This window comes from Bombina bombina, chromosome 1 (assembly GCF_027579735.1).
Source record: "Bombina bombina isolate aBomBom1 chromosome 1, aBomBom1.pri, whole genome shotgun sequence".
Lineage (NCBI taxonomy): Eukaryota > Metazoa > Chordata > Amphibia > Anura > Bombinatoridae > Bombina > Bombina bombina.
The window spans coordinates 108,254,641-108,277,208 of NC_069499.1; the positions used below are offsets into that span (position 1 = coordinate 108,254,641).

The 22,568-nt window shown below is 37.7% G+C and overlaps 1 protein-coding gene across 4 annotated transcripts in view; it reads left to right on the forward strand.

Moving 5' to 3' along the window:
* The window catches only part of FOXN3 (forkhead box N3), a 204,585-nt gene that overhangs the window by 132,263 nt on the left and 49,754 nt on the right, over window positions 1-22,568 (forward strand). For 2 of the 4 annotated variants that reach the window (XM_053697571.1, XM_053697572.1), the window contains exon 5: window positions 20,893-20,949. The exons of 1 other annotated variant lie outside the window; for it this stretch is intronic. In XM_053697571.1, coding sequence (XP_053553546.1) covers window positions 20,893-20,949 — 57 coding nt within the window. The remainder of the gene's footprint in view (window positions 1-20,892; window positions 20,950-22,568) is intronic. One more of the 4 variants, XM_053697573.1, reaches the window with a different exon arrangement.

Sequence of the window (22,568 nt, forward strand, 5' to 3'; positions counted from 1 at the left end):
ACACACTCATAAAATACACACCACACACTCTCATAAAACACTCACACATAACACTCATAAAACACACATACATACATAAACACTCATGCAACACACATTCACACACACACTCACAGAATATGTGCGCATTCCACAGAAAACCTGTAATAACCTTTACTAGAAGCATTTTGCTAATGGAAGTATATTGCCAAAATACTTCTATTTCACATTGAAATGCATCCATTCACATTTCAATTTAGATTTTTCTATCCCTTTAACTGTAACCAGGGTAATTACTAGAACCCACTGGCCTCATGTCATCCCTTTCTACTATTTCCTTGTCGTACTATGGGTTCCATTTCTCAAGCAGCAGAAGCTGCATTGGAGCCCTTGTGGGGCAGGATCACCCATGCTCGCCTGCTTACTGCAAATTAAGGTGCCCAGTGTCTGCTACCTGCTCGCCACAGTATAATTTTCAGTCAATTATTTGATAAATGGGGTCCTTCTGTGTATAAATAGATATATACACAGATCGAACCGTTCCAGAAAATTACAGGAGCCAGGAAGTCTCAATTTCTAGCTCTTAAAAATGTAAAAAAAAAAAAAATTCTATCTCCCTGTTCTTTCCTTTGAGTCTCCTAAAAGGTCTGTTTGGCAGGGGAAAAAACAATAGCTAAGTGATGTGTAGATTTATTTAAAGTCCAGGTGGATAAATATATTTTCCAGGATGGTTAGGAAAGAAGTTAAGTAATTAAGTAAAGAAAACGCTCTCCAGGGTTTCATGTATAATGGGGATTTACAACCCTAAACATTAAACCACTTGGACAAAGCAGAGGCTAAAATCAAGGATACATCCAACTGTATTCAAGTCCATAAGGTGCCTCCAGCAGTTGTCAACAGTCATATTCCCATAAGCCTTTGCAGTTGTGCCTACAGCAATAAACTCATTACCTGGAGGTTGTAATACAAAGTGCTTAATTATGCAGAGTAATCAAACAAAAACTTGGAAGTGCACACTGTAGACTTTATAGGTTAAACCCTGTCCTCTATTTGTCCCTAACTGGCTTTAGCAGAGGGGATAACATGCTTGAAAATAATGCAAGTTTTGCTTAATAAATTAATTAATTAATAAAATGACAGTAATAGTTCCATAATGACTCCTCCAAATAAGGTAAGTGGTGGAGGAAAGCTTGATTATTGAAAACAATTGCAGCAAATCGATTTGAATCTATTTTGAAAACAAATCACTCAGCTAGTATTTTCTGATTCCACAACTAAGTTCTGTGATTACAAGCTATCTCTTTTAAAGGGTCACTAAATACAGACATATTGACTTATTGACAAACACACAATAACAAAACAACACAGTAGCACTTAATTTGAATTTGAAATGAGCAGTAGAATATGTTCTGGTGAATTTGAAAGTTTATTCAATTTTCCCTCCTCCTGTGTCATGTGACAGCCATCAGCCAATCACAAAATGCATATACTGTGTAGTCTAGCCTCAGAAAGTGTGCATATTAAAAAAAAACCTGCACGTTTTGATAATTGAAGTACATTGGAAAGTTGTTTAAATGGACATGAAACCTTTTTCTTTCCTGATTCGGATAGAAAATTCAATTTTTTTAAAAAAGTTTCAAATTTACTTCTTTAAAAAAAGTCCCTTGTTCTTCTTTGTTGAAGAGATACCTAGGTAGCATGCATATGTCTAAAGCACTACATGACGGGAAATAGTGCTGCCATCTATTGCATTTGCTAATGTATAACATTGTTACAAAGCTACTGCCATATAGTATTGCAGACACATGTCACACCCACCTTCCTGCTTTTCAACAAAGAATAACAAGAAAACAGACATTTGATAATAGAAGTCAATTGGAAAGTCATTTAAAATTGTATGCTCTCTTTTAATCACAAAAGAAAGATTTTTAGTTATTTGTTCCTTTAAAATTGTGTACTATATCTGAATCACGAAGGTTTAATTTTGACTTTAGTGTAATGTCCCTTTTAATTATTTCCTACAAGCCCTAATAACTTGGCTTGTACTGCTGTTATATAGCAACCTGAGCGATAGGATGCCCGGGACTTAGCCATAGCCGCAGCGTATACTTTTAAAAACCTTTTTATTCTTGGTTTTGTGTGTTTAGAGTATTTTGGTTATTAAATAAATTGACAGATTTGGTTAAGCAGTTAAGTTGTTTGTTTAAAAAGCATTAAACGGAAACATTAATTTATTATATTATTTATTTTCTATGCTATGCGTGTTACACCCCCATGCGGTTGTGAAAGTGTTTGTGAACTATAATCTACAGCTGTTTTCCAACTTTTTATCAGAGCCAATAAAGATAAGGCTAAACTTCACTGAACACACAGTGACCTCACACCAACCCCCAAAAATAAATAAATACAACCTCCAAAGATCCAAAGTAGAATATTTACCAACTCCTTTTACAATAATTTATTAAATGGACATGATGTCCACTTGTTGAATCACATGGAAGTGCTGCAGTATAGCTGTAAAAGCTGACTAGAAAATATCTTTGTAAACGAAGGAAGATATTTTACCTCAACATTTCCTCAGTAGCCACAACCCATTGTAAAGGATCAGCCAATCAGGAAGCTAGTCCCTGGACTTGCTAGGGAGCATGGATCTGGCATGTGCAGGCACAGTCATGTTATTTCCCTAATCAATTTGAGGAACTGTAAGAATATATAACCAAACTGCCTCCATCTTGTATCTATGAAGACATTTTTTTTTTCTTAATTTTGTTTTATGACATCTGTTCTTTGGGGAGTAACCTCCTTATCTCGTTACTAAGGTAACCATGCAATTAAGAGCATCCTTACATTCCTTTGTTATCTTCTTCTCAAGGATGGATGTTTTAAACAAAGGATCTTATGTCTGAAGTTAAGGGGCGTGTCTGAAGACCCTCTGTGTAATTTACATGTATGTGATGTATACTATATAACTACATTGTGGACAGTTATTATTATCAGGTATTTGTAGAGGGCCAACAGTTTCCGCGGCGCTAGCAGTCAATAAATAGAACAGTTGTTACACTTCATTGGTGTGGTTTGACTCTGTTCTCCAAGATCTTGCATCAAGTACTATGCTTTGCTCCAGCTTAAATTCAGAATACTTAAGTGCTGATAAAGGGGGCGATTTATCAAGCTGAGGCGGAAAGGGGCCTACATACGTGCCCCTGTCCGCCGCAGATCACCTCTGGCGGGCTCGCGTGCAATCCCCCCTGTCTGCACACAGCCAATCACGCGCGGCCAGGAGCTGTCAATCTCCCCGGTCGGACTAGACCGTGGAGATTGAAATTCGCCACCTAAGAGGGCGAAAGGGTAGCAGCGGTCTGATGACCGATTATTGTTTAATATGGAGTGCAGGTTCTCTTGTGAGAACCTGCAGTCATAGTCAGACGAAGCCTGCCAAAAAGGCGTTGATAAATAACCCCCAAAGTGTATCCAGTCATCTAAATTATTAATAACTTCAAAACTATAGAGTGAAATCTCACGAGATTTCAGTAAAATCTCATGAGATCACAATAAAGCAAAGCATGACCTCAGCACGGCTGATGCTTATTGGCTATAGTTTTTTGTTTGTTTTGGGGTTTTTTTCAACCTGCAGCTGGACAGTAGCTGAGTTTTAACCAAGCACTTTTGTAAAATGAAGATTACAGGTGTTCATCTTTTTACAGTTATACTGCATCACTTTCAAGTGGTTTAGCATTTAAGTATTATGTCCCTTTACATAGTAAAAAAAAAATCTTTGATTATTAAAAAATATTTAAGGACCACTAAATACAGTGGAATTGCATAATTAACATGTGCCTAATAAAAAGACAATGCACTAACACTGAATTTCATAAAAGCAGTAGATTTTTTTCCTGGCAAATTATTTTTTTCTCCCATTTGCCATCCCCCTGTATTGCGTGACAGACATCATCCAATCACAGACTAGTATATGTATACCCTGTGAGCTTGTGCACATGCTCAGTACGTGTTGGTGCCTCAAAAAGTGTGTATAAAAAAAATTTGAAAAATTTAATAATTGACGTAAATTGGAAAATTTCTTAAAATTGTGTGCTCTTTCTGACTCATGAAAGTGAACATTACCTTGTAGCAGGATTGTTTTGACAGGCACTGCTCCATATTTCATTATATGCTTCAGAATTATTATTTTTTTGCTCTACTGTTTTTTCAACTAAACTTCAGATAATGCAGCACCACTTTTGTATTGGTAAATGCCTTCAGATTTTTATATAAAAACTTTAGTTATGAGTAGTAAAACAACTTTGAAGTATACTTTTATTATATTTGTTGCCCTCTTTCATGACACTTAGCTCTGAAAATTGTGGATTTTCCCTTATTGGCTTTAAACGGGCATTAAACACTAAATAGATGCTAGATATAATGATTCATTCAAAGAAAAGATTAGTCTGAGAATAACATGTAAATGTATTTTTTTTAAAGCTTCATTAGCTGTTTAAATATTGACAAAATAAGTGTAAAGTTTTAGTGTCTATAAAACTATGGGAGCTGCCATGTTGTAACTTAGGTTACCTTCACTGCTGTGGCCAATTAGGGACAGTTATAAATAGGTCACTAGAGTGTGCAACCAATAGCTGTGTGGAATATAAGTGTTCTGCCCTTGAAAAGCTCACAATTTCAGAATGGAATTACAGTAAACGGATAATAAGAGAATGACGGAAATTTGGTAAAAGAAGTAAATTGGAATTATGTTCGGTATCCTTTGTTGAAAAGAATATCATGATAGGTTCAGGAGCTTGGAGCTAGCTAATGATTGGTAGCTGAACTTGTATGCCCATTTTCATTGGCTAACAAATGTGTTCGGCTAGCTCCCAGAGTGCATTGCTGCATCTTCAATAGAAGATACCAAGCGAATGAAGCAAAATTGATAACAGCAATAAATTGGAACGTTGTTTAAAAATGTATAATCTATCTAAATCATGAAAGAAACAATTTGGGTTTCATATCCCTTTAAATGCAAGATAGGAAACTGAAATCAATCTCGGGGAACCTACAAGAATAAAGCATTTATGGTATGAGATTACATAAAAAAATAGCAATCTTGTTGGGGATCCTTATCTGCTGCTTATATTTATGTTTTGTAGGAGTTGGCAAGAAACTAAATTTTCCTTAACCTCACTGTGGCAAAACAGCGCATCCTCAGAATGGGGTCATTTCAGTTTTCAATGAGGTTTTTTTTTTTTTTGCTTATTGTTTTCAAACCAGAGAGAAATTGTGTGTTGTCGAGACTTTATGAAATGGAAAAATAATTGGGTTTTAGAGCCCAATCTGTAAAACTTCCTTTGGGAATAACATTGAAACAAAACGACTGAGTATTAGAAGCAATACACTGCGGACGCCAGCATTATCCCATGTGGAAGGAATGTTTTACTTTTAAACTTCTCGTCATCGTGTAGTGAAATATGAGCGCTGATGTAATAGTGTCCTAGTTGTAACCCTTTTACCTTTTGTAGTTGTGGATCATATTATTTATAGTATTGCACAAGTGAATATATACATTCTGTGGTTCCTTGCTTGTAGATGGTTATTCATAGGAACATGCAACAGCCAATTACAGTGAAAAATAATAGTTCCTCACCCAGGTGCACGAGATTAAAGGGACATTGCATACTACATTTTTCTTTCAATAAATGTTTTGTAGATTATCCATTTATATAACCCACCTGGGAGTGTTTTTATAATAATGTATAGTTTTGCTTACTTTTTAATAACATTGTGCTGATTTTCAGACTCCTAACCAAGCCCTACAGTGTCAGATGTATACACTCATTTACAGACTCCTGCTGGCTCCTGTTTATCTGTCTTTTCTTATGCAGGGAAGGGGGGGGGGGATTGTCTGCTCCTCTTGTTTTCCCAGCCCATTTCACTGAGTGTCCCAGCCTAACCTCATCAACAGTACTAAACTGGGAGCTTCTAAATAAGTTTTTAAAAGGATTTATACTGGACTTTTAGATCAGTATCTGTACAAATTCTTCTTTATAGTAGTGTCTGTTACATGCAGTTATAAGAAAATTGGTGTACACTGTCCCTTTAAAATAAATCTAGCATGTACCCAGAATTTTCTTTACTTTTGTGCCAGGCAATATTCAAATTCCTTAAAGGGAGATTTTAGGGAATCGGAATGAGCTATTGTGATTTCTGATTTGACATTTACATCCTTTTTAACCCATAGTGAGATTTTTTTCTGTAAATAGACACTGGGTAGATGTAGATAGATCCTCACTTTTTAATACTTTTACCGCTGCTGTTTAGGTCTGAAATTCATTTCTTCTTTCCTTTGTTGGAAGCTAATGGATCATATGTTGTATTTTTAATTATATGTTTAAATAAAAAATGAGTTTATCTGAATGCTATAAATCTTTACCATGCATTTTTATTTTGTCTCACTTTTTATACCTTACAAGTGGACATGCAGTGGCCAAAATACCAAATGCTAGATAACTGGATCATATACAAGTTTGTGGAACATTTTATTTATTTGTTCTTTCTAAATATTACATTGTTCTTTTTAATGCAACTTTTTTTGTAATGCTGAAAATCTGCTCGATATACGTGTGTATATCATTTTAAAGATACAGTTTCACAGTACTGGTGTATTTTGAAAACAACATTCTGTACATGATGTATTTGCTAGATTTGGTAACAGCAGATCATTTGTGATTCTCCCAGATACCCTCACAATGATTGGGATTGTTAAAGGGACAGTCTACACTAAAATTGTTATTGTTTAAAAAGATAGATAGCACTTTTACTACCCATTCCCCAGCTTTGCACAACCAACATTGTTATATTAATATACTTTATAACTTTTAAACCTCTAAATTTCTGCTTGTTTCTAAGCCTCTACAGACAGCCTATTATCACATGCTTTTTGTATTTGCTTTTCACAACAGGAGACTGCTAGTTCATGTGTTCCATATAGATAACATTGTGTTCACTCCCGTGGAGTTGTGGCTGACACTGCACTAACTGGCTAAAATGCAAGGCAATAGATAATAAATAAATAGCCATGTGATAAGCAGGCTGTCAGAAGAGGCTTTAGATACAAGGTAATCACATAGGTAAAACGTATATTAATATAACTGTATGCAAAACTGGGGAATGGATAATAAAGGGATTATCTATCTTTTTAAACAATAACCATTTTGGAGTAGACTGTCCCTTTAACAATTATTATTGTATTTATCACATCCTGTGTTAAGATCAGCTCCTGTATTGCTGTCATAAGCAGGAGCATATCAGACAAAGTGTAAAAGTGTAAAATATATGGAATTGCTCTATCTGAATCATGCAAGTTTAATTTGGACTTTCCTATCCCTTTAATGTTCTTATAGTCTAATAAACCTATACGTTTACATGTGAAACTGTTTTACCGTTTTGTTTTAGCTATAGCAGTTTCTATTTCTAAAATTAGCCTATAAAAGGAGAGTTGCCTGCCTGTATCAGTAAAGAGAAATTTCCTCCTTATTCCCAGGATGTTTAAAAAGATAGATAATCCCTTTATTACCCATTCCACATTTTTGCATAGCCAACACGGTTATATTAATATATTTTCTACCTCTGTGATTACCTTGTATCTAAGCCTCTGCAGACTGCACCCTTATTTTAGTTATTTTGACAGACATTTTAGCCACTCAGTGCTGACTCCTAGGTAACTCCACGTGCATGAGCGCAATATTATCTATATGGCACACACGACTAAAGCAATCTAGCTGTAAATTTTTTACAATGCCCTGAGATAAGAGGCAGTCTTCAGGGGCCTAGAAATTAGCATACCTAGGTTTAGCTTTTAACAAAGAATACCAAGAGAACAAAGACAATTTTATGATAAAAGTAAATTGGAAAGTTGTTTAAAATTGCATGCTCTTTCTGAATCATGAAAGTTTAATTTTGACTAGACTTTCCCTAGTTAGTTTCTGCTTCAATATAAATGTAAGTTTATTTGGCAAAAAAGTGTCAATTTTTAACATTTAACTTTTGTATAGTTGAGTGAATATAATCTTCCTGAACTAGACTGGTGGAAATATCTAAGATCCCATCACTTAAAATCCATATTGTTGCTGGTATAAAAAGGCACAATATAAAAGCAATGAGTTAAAAAAGAAAAAGGCAAGAAAAGCCACAAAAGCTCCCATGTGAAAGGATACGATCTGCCTTCATCCACTAATCACTACAGAGGTATCAGAAAGCAAGTCATGCTTGGAGAGTTAAGCAAGGCTTCCTGCGGAGAATCCTCAGCAGTTCTACCCAGGGCCACCGTAAGGTCTTTATCCGATGTGTATACAGATCAACCCTGGGATACGGCAGTGTAAAATGCGGATAGTCAAGTGTTCTCTTCTGGGAGACGGGCTTTAATCTCCTTTTGGTTTCTGCACAGAGTATTTGATCCATTGGTCTCTGAAGAGTAAGGCATTACTCTGCCAGAGCCCAGGGAATTAGGCAGCATGGCTGTCAGTTTATTTTAAAAGCAGTAATTGTGCCCAGAGTGTTATGATGTTAATGAGTAAGGGGGGTGTCTTGCAAAGGGGTCTTCTGCTTATAAACTGATAATCGATGGATTTTGTTTCGGTTTTAATTCAGATTAGTGCCTAATCCACTCATCATCGGATGTTACCGGATCTGATACCAAATTAAATATGATGGTTGTGATAAATATAAACTGATTCACCGGCAACAAATATAGTTCCATTTTAATGTTATCCCTTTGTTACAAATTGTTACCTCTCTGCACAGTTTTTATTTTTGTGTATTTCATTTGAATTTAGATAAGTGGAAAGAGCTTTGTATGGGTAACTTAAAGGGACATAAACCCTAACCTTTTCTTTTATGATTCAGATAGAGAATGTAATTTCAAACAAAGTTTCCAATTTACTTTTATTGTCAAATTTGCTTCGTTCTCATGTTCTTTGTTAAAGAGATATCTAGATAGGCTGCGTGCATGTCTGGAGCACTAAATGAAAGGTAATATTGCTGCCATCTAGTGCTATTGCTAATGTATTACATTGCTGCCATATAATGCTGCGGACACGTGAACACTCCTGAAACTACCCTGCTTTTCAATAAAGGATAACAAGAAAATTAAAATTTGATCATAGAAATACATTGTAAAAGGGTGAGTTCTATATGAATAATTCTATCATTTTTTTATATCCCTTTAATGCTGGGATCATATACTTTGTTTTATTTATTATTTTTGACCATGAGGACATCAGATAGTGAAATGTTGGTGTTAGCTCTGTAACTGCTTTTGTAAAGATTTGTTAGGGGATCAATTCAACTAATTTGTGTTTTGTTTAGAGTCTGTATATCAACTCGTACCCTCCGAGCACAGTAACCCTTTGGCTACCTGAGAACACATTGTGAAATAGTATGTTGCTATCTTACACACATCGCACTATACAGATAATATTGTAGATATAAAATGTATTCTAAAGCAAGGGCAAACTGCTAAACATCATGTTAAATAGGGAATATGTTTTTCATATTAAATATATATGTCTAGGCTATAATTATGAGTTTTTATTAGGCAGTAGCTACTGCGTATTTAAACAATATTCACAATAAAGCTAGTTGAAACATATTCTGGTTCTGAACTAATTGTTACTTCCGTGCTTATATATGACACTTTTGATTAATCGTTCAAAATGCAGAAAATTAATATGTGGTTTTGTAAATAATATGTGGAAATTGCTTAATAAACTTAATTAGATCATGTTCTCTCTGCTACTGTGAGCGTTACTCCACCCACTGATCTTTGTTATTAAAGGGACAGTTTAGTCAAAATTATACTTTTATGATTCAGATAGAGCATGCAATTTAAAGCAAATTTCTAATTTACTCCTATTATCAAATTTTCTTTGTTCTCTTGGTATCTTTATTTGAATGTAAACTTAGAAGCCGGACCATTTTTGGTTCAGAACCTGGGTAGCGCTTGCTGATTGGTGGCTACATTTAGTTATATTGTATTGAGACAGTTGTTAGTTCCTGTGAGTGCACTTCTCTCTGTATGTATTTAGTCTCCCTATGGGGAAAAGGGGCAACCAGACGTGGACTCCTTGCTCAGTGTGCTTAGTGGAATATGGCTACACCTCACTGACGAGGCCAAATGAAGACTGAAACGATCGTCTGTGGTTGCTGTGTTCCTTGTTCAGAGAGGAATTGCCTGGTATTTCGGCGCTGGACTGACCGTAATAGGCGGGATCAGACTGATATACTACAGGAAAATTCTTCTCTGTGAAAAGCATTACTGGGCTAAAAAGCTGCACCAGGGTGGTAAATCGCCATAGAACAGGCTAACAATGGTATTGAGCCAGTTGTTCGTTCCTGTGAGTGCAATTCTCTCTGTATACATTTAGTTATAGGCTATCTTTATTACAACTGATGAATTAAACTCCAACTAAAATATCACTAACATTCCAGATTTGTGTTCATAAAGGAGAGAGTTGACCATCACTTTAAGTTAAGTTCCCCATAGATAGGGTTGACAAATATTGTTGTGTGAACTACGGTTCTAGACACAACTTCCTGTTTGAAAATGGAAACAAATGGACTGTCTAAGAGTACAGGGGGTTATAACCGCTTCACCTGTGACGGTTGTGAATAGCCCTATTGAGTGCTTTATGTGAATGATAATGTTCCTGCTTTTCGTGTTTGATTGCAACGGTATTACCCTATGCTGTGTCTTCTTGTCTATAAATATAAATTCCCCTTATTTATTTATTTATTTTTTGGGAAATATTTTATCACATCACCCTGTATATAAGGGCTGTTTCTCCAACATAGGTGTGTCCGGTCCACGGCGTCATCCTTACTTGTGGGATATTCTCTTCCCCAACAGGAAATGGCAAAGAGCCCAGCAAAGCTGGTCACATGATCCCTCCTAGGCTCCGCCTACCCCAGTCATTCTCTTTGCCGTTGTACAGGCAACATCTCCACGGAGATGGCTTAGAGTTTTTTAGTGTTTAACTGTAGTTTTTATTATTCAATCAAGAGTTTGTTATTTTAAAATAGTGCTGGTATGTACTATTTACTCAGAAACAGAAAAGAGATGAAGATTTCTGTTTGTACGAGGAAAATGATTTTAGCACCGTAACTAAAATCCATGGCTGTTCCACACAGGACTGTTGAGAGCAATTAACTTCAGTTGGGGGAACAGTGTGCAGTCTCTTACTGCTTGAGGTATGACACATTCTAACAAGACGATGTAATGCTGGAAGCTGTCATTTTCCCTATGGGATCCGGTAAGCCATGTTTATTAAGATAGTAAATAAGGGCTTCACAAGGGCTTATTAAGACTGTAGACTTTTTCTGGGCTAAATCGATTCATTATTAACACATATTTAGCCTTGAGGAATCATTTATTCTGGGTATTTTGATATGATTATATCGGCAGGCACTGTTTTAGACACCTTATTCTTTAGGGGCTTTCCCTAATCATAGTCAGAGCCTCATTTTCGCGCCGGTATGGCGCACTTGTTTTTGAGGACAGCATGGCATGCAGCTGCATGTGTGTGGAGCTCTGATACATAGAAAAGTCTTTCTGAAGGCATCATTTGGTATCGTATTCCCCTTTGGGCTTGGTTGGGTCTCAGCAAAGCAGATTCCAGGGACTGTAAAGGGGTTAAATATAAAAACGGCTCCGGTTCCGTTATTTTAAGGGTTAAAGCTTCCAAATTTGGTGTGCAATACTTTTAAGGCTTTAAGACACTGTGGTGAAATTTTGGTGAATTTTGAACAATTCCTTCATACTTTTTCGCAATTGCAGTAATAAAGTGTGTTTAGTTTAAAATTTAAAGTGACAGTAACGGTTTTATTTTAAAACGTTTTTTGTGCTTTGTTATCAAGTTTATGCCTGTTTAACATGTCTGAACTACCAGATAGATTGTGTTCTGACTGTGGGGAAACCAAGGTTCCTTCTCATTTAACTATATGTATTTTATGTCATAAAAAATTTTAGTAAAAATGATGCCCAAGATGATTCCTCAAGTGAGGGGAGTAAGCATGGTACTGCATCATCCCCTCCTTCGTCTACACCAGTCTTGCCCATACAGGAGGCCCCTAGTACATCTAGTGCGCCAATACTCCTTACTATGCAACATTTAACGGCTGTAATGGATAATTCTATCAAAAACATTTTAGCCAATATGCCCACTTATCAGCGAAAGCGCGACTGCTCTGTTTTAGAAAATTCTGTAGAGCATGAGAACGCTGATGATATGGTTTCTGAAGGGCCCCTACACCAGTCTGAGGGGGCCAGGGAGGTTTTGTCTGAGGGAGAAATTTCAGATTCAGGAAACATTTCTCAACAAGCTGAACCTGATGTGATTACTTTTAAATTTAAGTTGGAACATCTCCGCACTCTGCTTAAGGAGGTGTTATCCAATTTGGATGATTGTGATTATCTGGTCATTCCAGAACCACTATGTAAAATGGAAAAGTTCTTAGAGGCCCCGGGGCCCCCCGAAGCTTTTCCTATATCCAAGCGGGTGGCGTACATTGTTAGTAAAGAATGGGACAGGCCCGGTATACCTTTAGTACCTCCCCCCATATTTATAAAATTGTTTTCCTATAGTCGACCCCAGAAAGGACTGATGGCAGACAGTCCCCAAGGTCGAGGGGGCGGTTTCTACTCTACACAAGCGCGCCACTATACCCATAGAAGATAGTTGTGCTTTCCAAGATCCTATGGATAAAAAATTAGAAGGTCTGCTAAAGATGTTTGTTCAGCAAGGTTCCCTTCTACAACCAATTGCATGCATTGTCCCTGTCACTGCAGCCGCGTGTTTCTAGTTTGATGAGCTAGGAAAGGCGATTATTAGTAATTCTTCTTCTTATGAGGAGATTATGGACAGAATTCGTGCTCTTAAATTGGCTAATTCTTTCACCCTAGACGCTACCTTGCAATTGGCTAGGTTAGCGGCGAAAAAATTCTGGGTTTGCTATTGTGGCGCAGAGCGCTTTGGTTAAAATCTTGGGCAGCGGATGCGTCTTCCAAGAACAAATTGCTTGACATTCCTTTCAAGGGGAAAACACTCTTTGGCCCTGACTTGAAAAAGATTATCTCTGATATCACTGGGGGCAAGGGCCACGCCCTTCCTCAGGATAGGTCTTTTCAAGACCAAAAATAAACCTAAGTTTCGTCCCTTTCGCAGAAACGGATCAGCCCCAAGGGCTACGTCCTCTGAGCAGGAAGGTAATACTTCTCAAGCCAATCCAGCCTGGAGACCTATGCAAGGCTGGAACAAAGGAAAGCAGGCCAGGAAACCTGCCACTGCTACCAAGACAGCATGAAATGCGGGCCCCCGATCCGGGACCGGATCTGGTGGGGGGCAGACTCTCTCTCTTCGCTCAGGCTTGGGCAAGAGATGTTCTGGATCCTTGGGCGCTAGAAATAGTCTCCCAAGGTTATTCTCTGGAGTTCAAGGGGCTTCCTCCAAGGGGGAGGTTCCACAGGTCTCAGTTGTCTTCAGACCACATAAGAAGACAGGCATTCTTACATTGGGTAGAAGACCTGCTAAAAATGGGAGTGATTCATCCTGTTCCATTAGGAGAACAAGGGATGGGGTTCTACTCCAATCTGTTCATAGTTCCCAAAAAAGAGGGAACGTTCAGACCAATCTTAGATCTCAAGATCTTGAACAAGTTTCTCAAGGTTCCATCGTTCAAGATGGAAACCATTCGAACACTTCTTCCTTCCATCCAGGAAGGTCAATTCATGACCAAGGTGGATTTCAAGGATGCGTATCTACATATTCCTATCCACAAGGAACATCATCGGTTCCTAAGGTTTGCATTCCTGGACAAGCATTTCCAGTTCGTGGCATTTTCTTTCGGATTAGCCACTACTCCTAGGATTTTCTCATAGGTACTAGGGTCCCTTCTGGCGGTGCTAAGACCAAGGGGCATTGCTGTAGTACCTTACTTGGACGACATTCTGATTCGAGCGTCGTCCCTTCCTCAAGTAAAGGCTCACACGGACATTGTCCTGGCCTTTCTCAGATCTCACGGATGGAAAGTGAACGTGGAAAAGAGTTCTCTATCTCCGTCAACGAGGGTTCCCTTCTTGGGAACTATAATAGACTCCTTAGAAATGAGGATTTTTCTGACAGAAGCCAGAAAAACAAAACTTCTAGACTCTTGTCGGATACTTCATTCCGTTCCTCTTCCTTCCATAGCGCAGTGCATGGAAGTGATAGGTTTGATGGTAGCGGCAATGGACATAGTTCCTTTTGTGCGCATTCATCTAAGACCATTACAACTGTTCATGCTCAGTCAGTGGAATGGGGACTATTCAGACTTGTCTCCGAAGATACAAGTAAATCAGAGGACCAGAGACTCATTCCGTTGGTGGCTGTCCCTGGACAACCTGTCACAAGGGATGACCTTCCGCAGACCAGAGTGGGTCATTGTCACGACCGACGCCAGTCTGATGGGCTGGGGCGCGGTCTGGGGATCCCTGAAAGCTCAGGGTCTTTGGTCTCGGGTAGAATCTCTTCTACCGATAAATATTCTGGAACTAAGAGCGATATTCAATGCTCTCAAAGCTTGGCCTCAGCTAGCGAGGGCCAAGTTCATACATCAACCATCAGGGGGGAACAAGGAGTTCCCTAGCGATGGAAGAAGTGACCAAAATCATTCTATGGGCGGAGTCTCACTCCTGCCACCTGTCTGCTATCCACATCCCAGGAGTGGAAAATTGGGAAGCGGATTTTCTGAGTCGTCAGACATTGCATCCGGGGGAGTGGGAACTCCATCCGGAAATCTTTGCCCAAGTCACTCAACCGTGGGGCATTCCAGACATGGATCTGATGGCCTCTCGTCAGAACTTCAGAGTTCCTTACTACGGGTACAGATCCAGGGATCCCAAGGCGGCTCTAGTGGATGCACTAGTAGCACCTTGGACCTTCAAACTAGCTTATGTGTTCCCGCCGTTTCCTCTCATCCCCAGGCTGGTAGCCAGGATCAATCAGGAGAGGGCGTCGGTGATTTTGATAGCTCCTGCGTGGCCACGCAGGACTTGGTATGCAGATCTGGTGAATATGTCATCGGCTCCACCATGGAAGCTACCTTTGAGAGACCTTCTTGTTCTAGGTCCGTTCGACCCACTCCAGCTGACTGCTTGGAGATTGAACGCTTGATCTTATCAAAGCGAGGGTTCTCAGATTCTGTTATTAATACTCTTGTTCAGGCCTGAAAGCCTGTAACCAGAAAAATTACCACATAATTTGGTATATCTGTTGGTGTGAATCTGCAGGATTCCCTTGGGACAAGGTTAAGATTCCTAAGAGTCTATCCTTCCTTCGAGAAGGATTGGAAAAAGGATTATCTGCAAGTTCCTTGATGGGACAGATTTCTGCCTTGTCTGTGTTACTTCACAAAAAGCTGGCAGCTGTGCCAGATGTTCTAGCCTTTGTTCAGGCTCTGGTTAGAATCAAGCCTGTTTACAAAATTTTGACTCCTCCTTGGAGTCTCAACCTAGTTCTTTCAGTTCTTCAGGGGGTTCCGTTTGAACCCTTACATTCCGTTGATATTAAGTTATTATCTTGGAAGGTTTTGTTTTTGGTTGCAATTTCTTCTGCTAGAAGAGTTTCAGAATTATCTGCTCTGCAGTGTTCTTCTCCTTATCTGGTGTTCCATGCAGATAAGGTGGTTTTGCGTACTAAACCTGGTTTTCTTCCAAAAGTTGTTTCTAACAAAAACATTAACCAGGAGATAGTTGTGCCTTCTTTGTGTCCTAATCCATTTTCAAAGAAGGAACGTTTGTTGCACAACTTGGATGTAGTTCGTGCTCTCAAATTTTACTTAGCAGCTACTAAGGATTTCAGACAAACTTTGTCTTTGTTTGTTGTTTATTCTGGTAAACGGAGAGGTCAAAAAGCAACTTCTACCTCTCTCTCCTTCTGGATTAAAAGCATTATCCGATTGGCTTATGAGACTGCCGGACGGCAGCCTCCTGAAAGAATCACAGCTCACTCCACTAGGGCTGTGGCTTCCACATGGGCCTTCAAGAACGAGGCTTCTGTTGATCAGATATGTAAGGCAGCTACTTGGTCTTCACTGCACACTTTTTCTAAATTTTACAAATTTGATACTTTTGCTTCTTCTGAGGCTGTTTTTGGGAGAAAGGTTTTGCAAGCCGTGGTGCCTTCCATTTAGGTGACCTGATTTGCTCCCTCCCTTCATCCGTGTCCTAAAGCTTTGGTATTGGTTCCCACAAGTAAGGATGACGCCGTGGACCGGACACACCTATGTTGGAGAAAACAGAATTTATGTTTACCTGATAAATTACTTTCTCCAACGGTGTGTCCGGTCCACGGCCCGCCCTGGTTTTTTTAATCAGGTCTGATAATTTATTTTCTTTAACTACAGTCACCACGGTAACATATGGTTTCTCCTATGCAAATATTCCTCCTTAACGTCGGTCGAATGACTGGGGTAGGCGGAGCCTAGGAGGGATCATGTGACCAGCTTTGCTGGGCTCTTTGCCATTTCCTGTTGGGGAAGAGAATATCCCACAAGTAAGGATGACGCCGTGGACCGGACACACCGTTGGAGAAAGTAATTTATCAGGTAAACATAAATTCTGTTTTGTCCCTGTGTAATGATAAATCTGTGACACTCGGTGGTGCCGCTGTCTGCATGGCAGCTGTTTATTAGTGTCGGTTTCAATGGAGGGAATGTATAATTTTCTAGCAAGGGAACGCCCTACATCCCTGCCTCATTCACACGGCTTTGGTCTGCTGATGAATGAGAGACATGAAGCAGGACAAAGAGTTAAGAGCGAGAGTTGAAACGTGACAAAACTTTAAAATGAACACAATTAAACAAAACTTTTGTAATGGAACAACAAAATTGCATTTGCTAATACATTTCTAACAAAAATCTTTATTATTTACAGTATCAGTCTATTACCTTTTTACTTTTTGGGTTAATAAATATTTTCTTGCTGTTTTGCATCATATTGTACCATTTTGTTTTTGTTTTGTTATTTGATTTATAATTAAATATGAGCATAAAATAAGACTATTTTTTATAGTCCAGGTTTGCCCTGTCTAAGTTCCGCCATATTGGATGCCCCCCTCAGTTTTTTAGCTCACTCATGACTTTCCCCATCTGTTTCTGGGACTTTCATTCATTTATTTAGATTATTCCTTTACAGTCTGTATATGGGACATGTGCATATATAATTGTGTGGTCCTTGGTAGAATAAATACAGAAAAGCAATCAAATTATCTACCTCCTTTGAATACATTGATCATTCCTGGGATATTTATACCCATAGACATATATATTCTAAGGGTTCAGGGACTGAGGTAGCTATCAGGCCAAAAACTTCACATGGCCCAATCTGGCCTTTATAGACCCTCACTAATATGTGTGTTTTGCTATCAACATGCATATGATATGGAAAGATAGACAGATAGTTATTCTTACTTAGGAGCTTAGAATGGGCCAATGAGGAAACTTCAAATTGTAGATTTAGGCTCACCTTGATATTCAATAAATTTGAATATTTCTGTAGAATGAATTATAACATTAGAATATCAATTGACCCTAATGTAATATTTAAATATTGGTTCTATACTGATGCTGCTAAGGATCTTCATTCAAATGTAGAAATATGTATGTTTGGTTGTTGCATTTGATATCTGAATTTTACATTAAAATATTTTTATTTCATTTATTTATTGTTTGGCAGATGTGCAATATTAATTTAGAACAGGGATGGGCAATTGATATCAAATAGGTCACATGTAGCCCTCAAGGTCCTGAAAAATGCTTCAAAGGAAAATAAACCCAAAAATGTTTTGTGCGTGATTCAGATAGAACATACAATTTTAAACAACTTTCCAATGTACTTCTATTATCTAATTTGCTTTGTTCTCTTAGTATCCTTTGTTAAAAATAATACCTAGGTATGCTCAGAAGCTGGGAGCTAGATGCTTATTAAGGGCTTCACATATATGCCTCTTGTTATTGGCTTACCAATGTGTTCAACTTGCTATGATCAGGGCATTGCTGCTCCTTCAACAAAGGATACTATGAGAATGAAGCAAAATTGATCATATATGTAAATTCCAAAGTTGTTTAAAAATCTATGCTCTGTCTGATTTATTAAATTATTTTTTTTTTGTATGTCATGTCCCTTTAATTGAGAATATGTTTGATAGCTTTTTTGTCCCCGGGAAAATTATTTGTGTGTTTAATACCCATAAATTTATATGCTGCTTCTCAAATGCAAATCTGCCTCTGTGCTATGAAGTTAATCATTTCTGATTTAAAACATAAAGGGCTAGATTATAAATTGAGCGCAAAATATAGCGCTTGCGGTAGCGATATTTGCGCTCAGTTTAGTAATACCAGTGCACGCAAATGTGTGCTGTTGTTGCAAGTTAGGCGCAATGCAAACGTGCACGGAATCATTGTGCTCACGAGAGCACGCTTCCATTGGCTCCAATGGGAGTCTCGTTCTCATGCTGCGAAACTCGGCATGAGAAATAGCGCAGCAAATTGTATCCTTGTCACAAACACTTTTTTTTAATAAGCAGAGCTTCTGCCATCTCTATATATTGCCCTTGAGTATATTTATATAAAGTAATCATGTCACCTCTCAAGCCCCTGTTTTCTAGAGAAAACAGACCCAGTTTGGCTAACCTCTCCTCATAGCTTAAATTCTCCATTACCCTTATTAGCTTTGTGTGACCCTTCTCTGCAACGCCTTTTTTTGTGTGAAGGTTTTGTGTGATTTAAGCAGGCTACAAATGTATAGAACGTTGTGGGCAATTTCCAGAATACCATCATGCAATATGTCATATGGGTGACAGTTTGCACATATAATGAACACTGCATAATTGATATAAAATGATTTGGGTGTAATTTTGATCAGTTTAAATGTGTAAAGCAAGTCAGACATCGGATTGGATTATTGCTAACAGACCTGACTGTGCCATATTTGGCCTTGTGGCCTTGTTGATATGTGTGATCTAGTGAAGCAGAGAGACTGAATCCTCGGGCAACCCTGAGATATTAATGTCTGCAAATTACATATTGTGTGGAGCATATGTCTGTGTTTGGTACAAGTAACGTCTAATGCAGCAGCACAGATAAGTGGTTATTTTCTGCTTTGAGGATGAATGTTATGATATCACTGTGTATAAACTTGTGCACAAAAACTACTGTTTTGCTCTTTAAATAATAAATTCCTTTACAGGGCTTTATAAATGCCAGACATTTATTGGGGGGGATTCCTTGCTAGGTATTATCCATACCCTGTGATGTTGTTTTATTTTATTTTTTTAATAAATGTCTTACTAAAGATATAAACCTACATATGAATTTACATCTTCTAATAATTGTAATAATATGTTTCTGATTAAACGGACAATAAAGTAATTAATTTGTGTTTTTGCACTTTTTAAAAAAACAAAACAAAACACAAAATGTATTTATTTTGGCTAAATAGTGCATATATTATTTTTCACCTGTTTTAATCACATCACATGTCATTTTTCCATCAGAGTTAGCTTAGTTTGTGCTACAGCCAAAGCAAAACATATTAAATGTATTGATTGAATTTGTTAAATTCAAGGTATTTCCTGTATCCCCTTTCCTTGTTTAATTTATGCCATTGTACGTAACACATCTGTTGCAAGCAGTTGTATTTTTGTTTAAGGCGGATGAATAATGCAAACTCTCGATTTTATTGCATTATATCAATGGAAATGAAACTGCTCGCATGTAGTATGAAAAATGCTCCTTTCATAGCTGCAAAATGTAATTCTTCAGCATAATACCCAAAACAAAGTGCCATGAAGCTGTTAGCAGTAAATTGAATTTTTTGGTGTGTAATTTAGTACAAATAGTGACAAGTGAAAAAACGGAGATCATTAGTCATTCAGTTTAAGCTTCACAGAGGCTGTAATCTGCGAGGGTTGTCTGCTTCTGTTGTACACTTCATTTATTTGGACATGGCACAGTCGGCTGTATCTGTCACGCGGCCTCAGTGCTCCGTTAGCGAGTTTCGCCCTAGGGCAGATGGGACGCCAGGCTGGGGCAGATGTTCTTTTCATTTTATTCACTGGCCGGTCTTGATGTTTACTGTCGTCATGGTAACCATTGGTTTCCATAGCACCGTTGCTGCTGCCTCTGCATGTAAAGGGGGGTGATATACTTATAAAAAGGGACAATATTTTTCTTCAGCGTCTGCAACCTGCCATCTGCCAATTGACATAACAAAACTAGGTTTAGCAAGTGATTCAAAAAAATGACTATGACGCTATGCGTTCTTTATATTTCTATGTTTGTTTTTGCTGTGAATACTAAGATACACCATTAGTTCTTTGCTTCCTGTTTTCTGTGTACTTGACCCCTTTGTTCTAGCCTTTTGGTAGTCTTCATCTGTTCACTGACAAATGAGGAAAACTATCTCCCATTTCCTCTTCTTACAGACATTTGGATGGTCATATATTACTCATACCAAATCTTTTCCCTACAATTCACCGTTGTTTTGGGGTGTTTTTTTTAGGAACTCATTAATTAGTAATTAATTTATTGCTAATACAATGGGCAAATAGATACCATAAATTGGGGACATGAGCTTTTTTTCGCTATGTACCCAATATACAGACTTCGGCCGTGTATATTAATAAAACGATATCTAGGTGAAAGCGTAATTAAATTTTAACAAATGCATAACCAGTCATGGAAAATGTGTTATGTACCTTAGTTGGTGACGGTAATAACTTTTCTGTGGTGGTGGTTTGATAAATGAGTGATATATCAAAATTTAGATAACTGGTTAGACGTCAAAACGTTAGCTTGGTTTTAAATAATGTATCTGTTGGTTGATTTTTCCAGATCCGGACATTGACGCTGCGTCTGCCATGATGCTTTTGACTTCTCCCCATGCAGGTTGTGAGTAGATGCTTCTATATAGTACACTAGATATATATTTAATAGCCATGTCGATAGATATTTCACGTCAATTGCTATTGTATCTGGACAATGTCTCCGGTCTTTAATTTGCTATATACAAACCACAGAAAATAATAATAAATCATAGCCACCGGTAGTGGTGAAAGCTATTTTTTGCATATCAATTTTTTTTTTTGTAGCTTTATGTACTTTGGAAAGGCTTGTTGTGTTGCTTACTAAAGTGGGCATATGATAGAATATTCCATATAATTGTGGCCTAATTTGAAGTTGTTGACTTCCCTTTAAAGGGACAGTATACACCAATTTTCTTATAACTGCATATAATACACTACTATAAAAAAAGAATATGCACAGATACTGATCTCAATATCCAGTATAAAATCTTTGAAATACTTAGAAGCTTCCAGTTTGGCACTGTTGATGAGGTTAGGCTGGGAGACCCAGTGAAAGTGGCTTGGTTAGGAATCGGAAAATCTGCACAGTGTTATTAAATGTTAAATAAGCAAAACTATACACTAGTACAAAAACACTCCCAAGTGGGCTATATAAATGGATCATCTACAAAAGATTTATGCAAAGAAAAATCTAATGTACAATGTCCCTTTATTCAGAGAACGGTAACATATTGCATATCAGTATGTTGTAGGCTAACAGGCTACTGTGTTAATGTGTGAATTTTAGCCTACATCTCTATTGTAAACTATTGTCATCCAGTCATAAAAATATGCAGTCACAAAACATGCACAGAGTAGGGATTCCCAGCCCTGCTGTGTATGATTCATGTGTTATCTTGTTTTATTCACAGAGCGAGAGCATTTTTTTTCCATTATTGAGTAATCATGTAGTATATTACTTGCAATAAAACATTATTAAGTGCAATTAGATTCCATTTTTGGATATTAAGGGATGTAATTTAACCTAAAAATGCTCTTTTCTTTAGAGCCGTACACGGGAAACTGTGAACTGAGTGCTTCATTTCATAAAAATGTTTTTGAGTCCTTAAACATAAAGGGGGCCCTATTGAACTTAGCATTTACTGATGTGCTTTTCTAATATGATGTTAATGTCTGTTTAAAATCTTATTAATATAAAGAAAACATTACTGTTCTGGGCACATTTTCTACACACAATCTCCGTTTATTGGTATCCACTATCCATGTTTAAAGGGATAGGAAAGCCAAAATTTAACTTGCATTATTCAGATAGAGCATGCACTTTTAAGAAACTTTTAAATTCACTTCTATTTTTAAATGTGCTTCTTTCTCTTGGTATCCCTTGTTGAAAAAGAATACACACATATCATACGCTAGTGGGAGCTAGCTGCTGATTGGTGCCTTCACACATTTGTCTTGCGATTGGCTAACTAGTTGTGTTCAGCTAGCTGCCGGTAGTGCAATACTGTTCCTTCAGCAATGGATAACATAAGAATTAAAGGGACACTGAACCCAAATTTTTTCTTTCGTGATTCAGCTAGAGCATGCAATTTTAAGCAACTTTCTAATGTACTCCTATTATCGATTTTTCTTCGTTCTCTTGCTATCTTTATTTAAAAAAGAAGGCATCTAAGCTTTTTTTTTTGTTCAGAACCCTGGATAGCA